This window comes from Dreissena polymorpha, chromosome 8, assembly GCF_020536995.1.
Source record: "Dreissena polymorpha isolate Duluth1 chromosome 8, UMN_Dpol_1.0, whole genome shotgun sequence".
Taxonomy (NCBI): domain Eukaryota; kingdom Metazoa; phylum Mollusca; class Bivalvia; order Myida; family Dreissenidae; genus Dreissena; species Dreissena polymorpha.
The window spans coordinates 19,341,746-19,352,248 of NC_068362.1; the positions used below are offsets into that span (position 1 = coordinate 19,341,746).

The 10,503-nt window shown below is 39.0% G+C and overlaps 1 protein-coding gene across 1 annotated transcript; it reads left to right on the forward strand.

The window, feature by feature from the left end:
• The first annotated feature begins 2,390 nt into the window (after positions 1–2,390).
• On the forward strand, positions 2,391–5,130 carry LOC127842644 (nuclear apoptosis-inducing factor 1-like). The gene is made up of 5 exons (XM_052372272.1): positions 2,391–2,806; positions 3,482–3,548; positions 4,416–4,517; positions 4,659–4,749; positions 5,009–5,130. Exons 1-5 carry the CDS (start codon positions 2,646–2,648, stop codon positions 5,113–5,115), a joined length of 528 nt encoding a protein of 175 aa, XP_052228232.1. The 5' UTR covers positions 2,391–2,645; the 3' UTR covers positions 5,116–5,130.
• The last annotated feature ends 5,373 nt before the right edge of the window (positions 5,131–10,503 follow it).

Genomic DNA, 10,503 nt, shown 5'->3' on the forward strand with positions numbered 1-10,503 from the left:
AGTTACTGCAAGGTTGTACTTTAACCAACGAGTTCAAAGATGAGCATGTGATGTACCGATACTCGCTAGTATGAACCTGTAATTAACGCAATAAAAAAAGCAAACTATGTTTCTTTGTTTGTTCATTTCAGATAGTTGTTGTCTAACACCTTCTGTTGTTCGTAAAACTTGCAATAGGGTGCATCCTGTGTTGCCAGTGAGGTTGGTGGAGTCCGTGGTCGGGGCTTGTTCCGAGGGAGAGGTGATCATCATCTCTTACCTGGAAGAGATGGAGGTTGGAGCTCCTTTAGAGGCCAGCCTTGAGCTAGTGCAGAAGGTTGGAATTAGAAGGCCTGTAGATGAAATCGAGGAGCCCGTACATATGGGTCGGGGTGAGTGACCTCCCAGGCGTACGGATAAGTAAGGGTGGAGACCAGGGACAGGTCCCGGTCTCACCAAGATGAGGAAAAGGAGTGGATGAGGCAGGTCCGGTATTGCCCATTGTGCGGATTCAGGACACAGGCCTTTAGATACCATGTGACACACCAGCATCTCCCACCTGCTTTTGGTCGCAAGGAATGGGAGGACCCGGAATTGGATCATCTCCGGTTCAGGGGAATCATGTGCATTGTCTATGGTCTGGGTCTCCAGAGCCTTGATGATGATTAAGCTGACCATTCTGGAGAATTCTTGGCTTTACGACAATGATCAGGCTTTAATGGAAAGGGTGTGCCTTCAGTTCAACTGGAAAATACGGGCCGTGTTCCATGTCACACGGGTTAACTAATGGGCACTTCTCTTCCACTGGAGAGTGATGGCCGCACTTCTTAGAAGGTGCAGGCCTGAGTTGAGGTCCAATTTCTTGGCCCAGAGGTCCTACTGGCGCAGCATGGTCCGGGCAGCTGGGGTGGCTCAGGAAACTGAGTGGTCACAGAGACCCGGGCCATCTTGTACGGAGTCGGCGGTTCCGGCGACTGGGTCGATCAGGAAACTGAGCTGGCACAGGAACCCGGACCAAATTGTAGTGTGGCAGTAGCTGTTCGAGGAATTGTTTCGACTCTGGAAACCGAGTTGATACAGGTGCCCGGGCCGGTGTTGATGGAAACTCAGGCGACTGAGTCGGGTCAACATGTTCATTTGGAGACCTGAGTTAGCTAGCGATCTAGTTGAAAGGGATCGGGTTGTGCCTACGGCTCAAGTGGCATGGTCGATACCTGAGCCTGAATCCCTGGTAGAAGACCTGTGGTCCGTGCGTGGGAGTTGGCTAGGAATGCGGAACCTACCGCATTTGGCAGCCACTTTCACCTGAACTACAGAGGAGCTGGTGGGGCATTTCGTGGGGCCTATACCTGAGGTACTGGTGAGGGTTAATGGGGGGATTTCAGTTTTCTGTGAACCACCCAATTACAAATGGGAATATCCATGTGTCGCTGGTTTTGGGTTGGCAGTTGGGGTGCATCCAAAGGCACCTCTAGGGGACGTTGAGGGGACGGTCCATCAGGTTGAGAGGGAGTTAGGGAAGGATGGAGTGGTTGCGTTAGGAGAGAGTGGTTAAGACCAGATGGAGCCTGAGCGGGATTGGGGCAGACAGGAGAGGATGTTTGTGGAATTGTTAGAGCTGAATTGCCCTAGGCTACCAGTAGTCCTGCATATTCGGGGGTGGGACACTCACTCTTGTACGGTGAATGCCCGTGCTCTCCCTCTCATGCAGGATAATGTCAGTCCCACGCAGAAAAATACACCTTCACTGCTTTGCGGGAACTCCTGACCAGATTCTCAGTTGGTCTGCTGCATTTTCTCTGTGCTATTTCAGCATCTCTGGTAAGGCTGAGTGTTTTGACCCAGTGCAGAAGTCTGCTGTCCGAGAGATTGTGGTTGATAGGCTGTTGGTGGAGACCGACTCTACTGTGTGTCTGGGGTAAGCTCCATAACACTCAAGCATACGTGGGAGAGGCTTTAAACCGGCATTCCTTATTCCCCCCTTTGCCCAGAAGTATGTGTCAAAGTCGGACACTTATGATTTCCCCAAAGTTTTGACTGAACTTTCAAACAAAAAAGTGATTGGAGCGAATAATAAGGATGCTTTAAATGCTTGTGGCAATATTGAAATTAAGTGTTCTGCCCAACACGCCAAAAATGTGGAACAACAGACCAAAAAACAGGCAAATTCAGTAATGTGGCATCAGTTTAGGGCAGGGCAGGTTACAGTGTCAAACACGAAAGCTGTTGTGAATTTGCAAAGCCTTGTGAAATCAATATGCTATCCTGACTCAAAGGGCTTTACCTCTTTGGCGACGAAATGGGTAAGCGACAATCAGCTAAGTACATTCTGCCGAGAGGAACGTGTTTCCTGGTGGCGAGTGTACTGGAGGCATATAACAAGGATGCGACCTCCGTTAACCGGATGCTAGCCAGGGCCCCGTTTCATCAAAATTTGCGATGCGATATTATCGCCGATCGCCGATTGCTGATCTTTTACCTGCGATTGCGATATTTTTTAAAAAGCGTTTCATCAAACATATCGCAGATTCTTGCCGGTAGTTTGCCGGTAGTTTAGTGCTATGAGCGATAATCGCTCACAGTCTACTATCAAAATGACGTAAAAAACGGGCACCTGCTGAATCTCGCGCCACCTGTCATATTTGACAGACGATCAAACAACAACAATGGCAGATCTCGTAGAGAATAGGAGCGCCTCTTGGCAGCCAAGAGAACTCGAGGAACTGCTCGAGGGCGTCCAACAAAATTATGAAGTGTTGTGGGGCAAATTGTCCGGCACATTATCAAAGAAAGACAAAGACCGTGCATGGTCGGACATCGTCCAATCGTGAGTTAAAATTTACATTGACATGGTCATAATTTTCTTGTTCTTTTTACATTAAATGGAGGACCATCTTGAAACATAATTAAATTGGTATGGACACATTAACGTTACACAGGTTGTGTGTAATGATTATCCTAATAATCTAAAATCACGATGTTCAAATGCAGCGTGACTGCCATGCACAGAAAGAAAGGTTTTGAAATTGTTTACTTTTCAGCATTGATATTCCTTGACATTGTGATAGGGTATATTCACACTAATGAAAATTTGTCCTCCTCCTAAGTTTAGTTGATCTATAATAACCCTGAAAAATGGAATTGATCTTTTAATGAAGTGTTAATGAATAAAAACGTATTAATTGTTTTAACATCAAAGTGCAAGTGCCCATGGAAAGATGTGATCATACCTTGTAATCTAATCTGTAATCTTAACAAACTGCATGTTCATGGGGAGTGACGTCCATGGGGAGTAACAACTGGTTACCTTTTGATAGTGTTGGCTTGAAATAGTCTGATATATTGTATGAATTATATATTAAATATAACAAAATAAATTGACCATGTCTACTGTACTTATATAGACTTCCAAGTACTCTCCCTCACTCCTACCACTATTTTTGGTAAAAAATGAAAGAACATATTGAGATGTATTCATTTGTTTAATTTGAAACTTTTGCAGAATAAATTCCGTAGGGGGGAACGAGAGGAACGTAGAAGATTCAATGAAAAAGTGGTGTGATTGGAAGGTAAATCTACCTTATATGTTTGTATAGGAAGAAGAATCCATGATGGTAGTAATAAGTTTTATAAATGAATAACTTAGCTGTACTTAAACTTTGCCGTAAAGCCAATAACAAATTATGAATCACTTACAACTATACTAAACAGGCCCATGTCAGAAGCATATAACATGAATAACATAAAATTTAAGAGTCAATAATAAAAATCACTTTAAAGAAACAAAAGTTATCATCTTACTTATTTATTTGTACAATTACTTATTTGTTTATTTATACAATTAAAATGTATTATGAATAGCAAGGTGTAAATATTCGGTTTCCTACTCCATGATTATAGGTTTTCATGCCCCCGGTAGGGTGGCATATAGCGGTTGAACTGTCAGTCCGTCCGTCTGTCTGTCCGTTAACGTTGGCCATAATTTTTGCAATATTGAAGATTGCAACTTGATATTTGGCATGCATGTGTATCTCATGGAGCTGCACATTTTGAGTGGTGAAAGGTTAAGGTCATCCTTCAAATTCAAAGGTCTAAAAACTAATTCAAGGCAAGTAATAAGTTTTAAGAGGGGGATAATTGCTTAACCTGTTTTTAGTCAAATTGCGGCTATATTATTGTCAGGATGTAAGTTCAATCCCACCATTACCATTAATATTTTTTCCCTTTTCACACTTTTTATACAATCATTTAGCATTTGACACATTAAGTTTTTGTGATTAATAATCACTAAAAAATCATTACGATCAGTATTTGAATGCACTTTCTTCAATATATATGTAGCTGAAAGTAAATGACATGTTACTATACTGTTACCATTCAGAGGAGGGAGACCATGTACTCATAAATTATTTCAAATTGTATTTTATTCATCTTAGAGCCGGACCATTATGAAGGATGCCAAGAGAAGACGCTTTGTGGAAAGCTCTGGGGAGGCAGCTCTTCCAAAAAAAATGCAATTAACTGTTTTGGAGGATAAGGTATTCATATTGTAAACATAACAAATTTTAAATAAAATAATGATGCAGATCTAGCATTTGTCCATGGTTCATATTATTATTTTAATTTTGCAAAAAAAACAACTTTTTTCAGAATGATGTATAGTTGTTCACTTTTTCCAGCTATTGTCCTTAGTGCCCAAAACAAAGCTGTTCGGAGTGCAAGGTGGAGGGATCGATACCGGTCCACTCAAGAGATCCATGCAAGAAAATGGTGGGTACAAACATGCTTAAATTTTGACATTTGTTTTTTTGTTTTTGGTATTTGACAGTGCACTTTAAATGCAATAATAAATGTCATTAATAATGTAAGGCTTAAATTGGCATTGAATATGGCATACTAAAAGGGGGACAGCCTCATATGATATATCATGCATGAACACAAATCAACAGTGAAACACATGCTCATTAATTGTTCATAATTAATAGAAACACAAGTATAAATATTTTACCCAATATCTTTGTTATATCAGATAACCTAGACAAAGGAGAGGAAAATAAACGCCTCAAGCAGAACGGTATGTCATTGTTATCTATTAAAGTTATAAGATTTGTAAAAACAAATATCACTTACCTTTAATTGACTGTTGACTGAGTCTTCATAATAAAATAATAACAATTGCCATTGGTTTCACTATTTAACATTATTCTGATTGGCTATAGTATTCATGTGACTAGGCTTTATTTTTCAATGAAGCGATTTGCTTCAACGAGGCGCACAAGGAAATTGAGCGTGGGACTACTTCGATATTGATACGCCATGTGCGACATGTACATGGTCAATACTGCGTATTGGAAAAGGAGGCGCTCACTAAATTCATGCGCAAACAAATCCCAAATAATATTGTTGTTTTAGCCAAACCATTGAAAACATGTGCAAAATCAAAATAATAATTGTAAATTTTAAATATCAATTTACAGGGAATATAGTTGATTTTGTCGTTATTGATAATTTTTATGAAAGTTCAAAATAAGAGAATAAATTCTGTCCATGCACAGACATTCAAATACCCCTTAGTTTCGTATGTTTTTGTAGTCGAATTACAACTCAATCGTTGTTCGATTTGCCTATTTATGCCTGCTTATTCAACGGTTATATTATCATACAATGTCATTTTAGTATCCGTGTTGACCTGTTGATATGAGAACAAATTAAGACCGGATGTAAGAAAACAGCACTCTGCTGTACTTGATAACGATCGTAATCCCCGTACTTAGTGTGTCAATTTCTCCCAGCAAATATACAGTAACAAATTAGCAAATTCATGTCGATTGCATTAATGTTACCTTGGTCTCTGGCGAAATTGTTTTTCCGCCACGTTCGGATCTGGCAAGATCCTGCCCCAGAAGCTCCACTAGCTCCTGTGCGGTGGTTCTGTTTACCCGATACCGATTCACAAAGTCGATATCGCGAACCCCGCCTATCTCCAGACGGGGCCGGAACTCCCGCTCTGTTCTTCTCGCGTTATTTTCCATAAAAAAAAACAACACGTCGGCCATATTGAATTTTTTTTTACCGTCTGCGACTGGGTTTGTGTGATCGCATGTTTTAAGCAAAATATCGCAAAAAACAGGTGCTCTTGCGATGTGCGATTTTTGATGAAACGCAAAATAGCCTCATTATTGGCGATGTGCGAATATCGCAACTCAAATCGGCGATGCGATATTTGATGAAACGCAAATTGCGATGCGATAAGAAATGTGCGATATTTTGGCATTAAAGTTGCGATGCGATCGTTGATGAAACGGGGCCCAGAGTAGCAGCCAAACTGCCATGGCTCTTCTTTGTGCAAGTGCCAGGCATCCATAGCGCACATGATGTAAAACATTAACATTTTCTGTATATTGTATATTCTACACCGGTAATTGTATAATGGATTGTGTACTGCATTCCATAAACATTAAGTTACACCTGATTGAATTTATAGTACTTTCACATGAATGGCAAGTCAGTTAGATGGTTGCTTTCGTTTCTGTCTTGTATGTATTTCTTTATGGTTCAAACATCTACCCGTCCAAGGAATAGTACATGTATGTTTTCATATGTCCTACAAAAACTATGATAATATATGTATGATTACATTTTATTTTGAGTCAGTTTTCTTAAAAACAGGTATCATCCGGGACGTGCTTAATAGGGATGGGCTCCATCTTAGCATAAAGGCAACTTAAGCAGTTGTGTCGTGCGTTGAGCGGACAGTGAAGCAGCTTTTAGCTGTCAAACATTCAGCTCCTGCCCAAGCTCCTGCTCCAGTTCCTGTTCCTGCATCAGCTCCAACTACAAGAAGGGAAAAAAGAAACACAATACCGACACCCAGAAGATCACCAGCTACCACAACAATGACGAGGACAACAAGGAACCACCACAACAAGGACAATTGGAACCACAGCACCGACAACAGCCCCCAAAGGAGCACCTGGAACCACAACGACGCGGACTACAAGAGGGGAAAAAGGAACCACAGCACCGACGCCGGCACCCAGAAGATCACCCGCAACCACAACACCGATGATGACTACTAGAGCAGAACAACCCACTAGAACGCCTTTGACTGGAGGTGGTAAAGAAGTTCTTTTTTTTTTCAAAGACTGATAGATTCTTAACGTACTCTGAAGCTATTGATATTTTACAACAAGAATGTAGTGATTCTATATTGTTATTGAATACTATAAGTACAAAGAAAATGCTTTGTTTATATTGTGATTATATTGGTTAGCGTTTTGTTGATTTTTATTTTGTTGTTTCACTATTATTGTTGTTGCTGATAGAAGAATGGCAATACAAAGAAATTAAAAGAAAATTGCTTTGTTTATATTTTGATTATATTTTTTAGTGTTTTGGTGAATGTTATTTTGTTGATCACTATTATTGTTGTTGCTAAGATAGAATATTGGAAATAGAAAGAAATTTGCTTTGTTTATATTTTGATTATATTTGTTGAGTTACACAGATGTGTACATCACGTGCAAATGAATTAAAAATTAATTACATTTGTGAGGCCTACAGTTTGATTAACACATAAACATATCTCCGAACATAAGTTACATAAGCCTTCAGACAAATTCAATGAAGTTGAACTCCCGCTAACTGGCGCCCTTCGAACGTCTACAAATATCGAATATTGAGAAGTTAGTCAACAGGTGCCACATTCATTACATTTGTATATTAAGTTGACAGATTTCGCACCTTTTTAGAACGTGCTTTCCCAAAATAAAGGATATTTGGACAGACCCTGTTACAGACCCCTAGCTGGTTTAACATGGATAACAGTCCTTTCAAACGGCCTTTTGTTTCTTCTTAAGGTTCTCATATCGTTCTTCATTTCTAACATGTTAGCATGGAAAAATAAAACTTAGTTACATGTCAAAATTATGATGGGTTATTTTTTTCATATGATGAGGATTAATATATGGATGATCACACACAACAAGCTACAATGCAATTCTTTAATGAGTTTGACATGTATAATGCGTTTATATTTCATAATTTAATACCAATAATGACTAACCTCGCAAAACCGTGACCTAATCTGTTTTCCTTCTATAGCTACATTGGCTGCGCTAAAAGCTGCGTTTTTTCTTTATGTCTATATTTTCTATATTGGCTTTGCTGTCAGCTGCCTTCCTACTTATGCACTTAATTTGAAGTAGAATTTCAAATTATTTAATTAGTTGAAAGCAATCAAATGTGTACATTCATTAATAAAATATATTTAAATACAACTTTATATTCTTTATTAAAAGAACACATACATTTTGTGCAAATTGTTCAATATTCCCTTTTAAAATGTTCTAGGTTCCTTAAAGGGGCAATCCAACAGATTTGGGCATGTATTGAAGCTTGCCATTATATGCTTTATATTGATAAATTTAAACATTTGAACTTTAAATCTCCAGTACAAAAACAAGAATACAATTTAAACAAGAGGGCCATCAGGGTTTTCATTAGGAGGCGGCCGGCGGCCAATTTGACCGCCTCAAATGTAATTCAGGCCGGCTCAAATTCGGAAAGAAAATTAAAAAAAAATATCGGCAAATTTTAACGACGATGACAAGATATTTAGTATTCGTTATTATACTAACTGTCTGAAACGGAAGTAAACAACCTTAACCGATATATGTTAACTGCTTTCTCATTGGTCGTATCGATATAATTGTCCAATCGCGGAGCGGGTAACGAGACTGTACGACTTTGATTCAAGGTCACAAACTGTGACAAAGTCAACAATTGGATATGTCAAAAAAAAAGAAAAATAAACGACTTTTTCGTTTGTGTTTCGAGTAAGAACGATAGTTCTCTGTTGAAGTTATCTTGTTCCAGTTTTGTTAACGTTTATCATTTACTGGCACCTCCGGATAAATGCACTTTCCTGCTACACTTACATTTCGTTTTTTATTCGATTTTCGACAGATTTCGTTGATGTTTGTTTTTTTCTGCGGAGTTTTGACCCTCCGAGCGGTAAGTTGATTTATTTGTTACCACATTTTACAGGAGGGTGAGTCTTTCATTACGATAAATGAAACTCTCGAGCCCCAAACTCTCCTGATTTTTTCATGATTAAGGTCGGACTTGGTTGGCTTAAATGCTAAATATATTGAATTGGCACTGCAATGTTAAGCTATGTCCAAATTTGTATTTAAAAAAAATGGCCCAAAGAAGATTCCTCAGCAAAATATTTAAATCCTAAGATTGCATCAGCTGGGGCAACCTATGCCCGATTTTTTTCCCAAATAATTGCTGAAGTTAATCAAATAAAAACAATCTTATGTCAACAGGCACACAATCTTTATAAACTGAATAATCAATTATTTCAGAAAAAGACGGTCATTGTGTACTCTTAACACAGTATTACTAAAAATGTTCAGGTATTTGCTCATAAAATGCTTCAGTATTATTGTTTTAATTATTGTGGTGTTTATCAGACTTTATTTTTCTTAAGGTAATTTACTCCTTTGGTAATATTATTTGAATTGCTAGTCACATACTCTTGGTAAAATGGGATCGTGTTAAGTAGAGGTTAATTATATTGAATGTTATTGTTTGACATGTGATAAAGATGTTTACAGTTTGTACTGTTTCTTCTTATTAGCAATAACTACTTGTGGACTAGTCATTTAAATTGGTTTAGTTATATATTTTGAAATGTCATTGTCATTATTGGAAGTTACAACTTATTAAATGTTAAAATTTCCAGTGAATGTTTAATTCAGATTTTCATTAAAACTGTAAAGAATACATGTTATGTACTGCACAGAAATTATACATTAAGCTAGGGCCCGGGCCCTTCGCCCCCGACGGGGACATTCCACCTCAGACCCATGCATCTACATGAAAATTTAAAGAAATAGATTGTGATATTTGCTAGCCAAAGTATTTTTTTCTGTTTTGAATCTCTTAAAAATACAGGTGTCTTAAAGCTCAGGAGAAGCGATTTCTTTGTTTCAAATAAGTTAAATTGCAGGTGCTTCCGGGGGCCTCTGGCACCCTGGACCCCTGTCCAGGGTGTGCCCTGAACCCACCGTGGGCCCTATCGGCACCCAGATTTTATTTTCAGGATTTCAAATTTGGGACAATTGACACCCCTGAGAGTTGATGTAACCTGAGGACTTAACAATTCACATTAACATCCTCTATTTTAACTGAGGAAAATCATGTAAAATATGTGCTCAAAATCGCTCAGAATTTGGCACCTTTATTAAAAAAAAATTCAGGGGGGCATGCCCCCGGACCCCCCTAGCAGGTTGGCCTCCTCAAATAACTCAAAAGCCTGCTACAAAGAATCCTAATGAAAACCCTGGGCCATGGGCCCTAAGGCGCTCACCTGAGACCTGAAGGAACTAAACTATTCTGGGAAGGTGGAGTTCAAAATAAGTACTTCACGAAACATAAATATTTTCATAAGGTTCACAAGAAGAAATTCGCTCGCCCCTGGAAACCATGCTCTTGAGAGCACTGGAGCCAATTTTA

Excerpts from the sequence above, each read along its gene's own strand:
- LOC127842644 (XM_052372272.1), top strand. The coding sequence starts at position 2,646 with ATGGCAGATCTCGTAGAGAATAGGAGCGCCTCTTGGCAGCCAAGAGAA. Across the intron at positions 2,807-3,481 it reads TGGTCGGACATCGTCCAATC|AATAAATTCCGTAGGGGGGA; the intron begins GTGAGTTAAAAT and ends AAACTTTTGCAG. Across the intron at positions 3,549-4,415 it reads AAAAGTGGTGTGATTGGAAG|AGCCGGACCATTATGAAGGA; the intron begins GTAAATCTACCT and ends TATTCATCTTAG.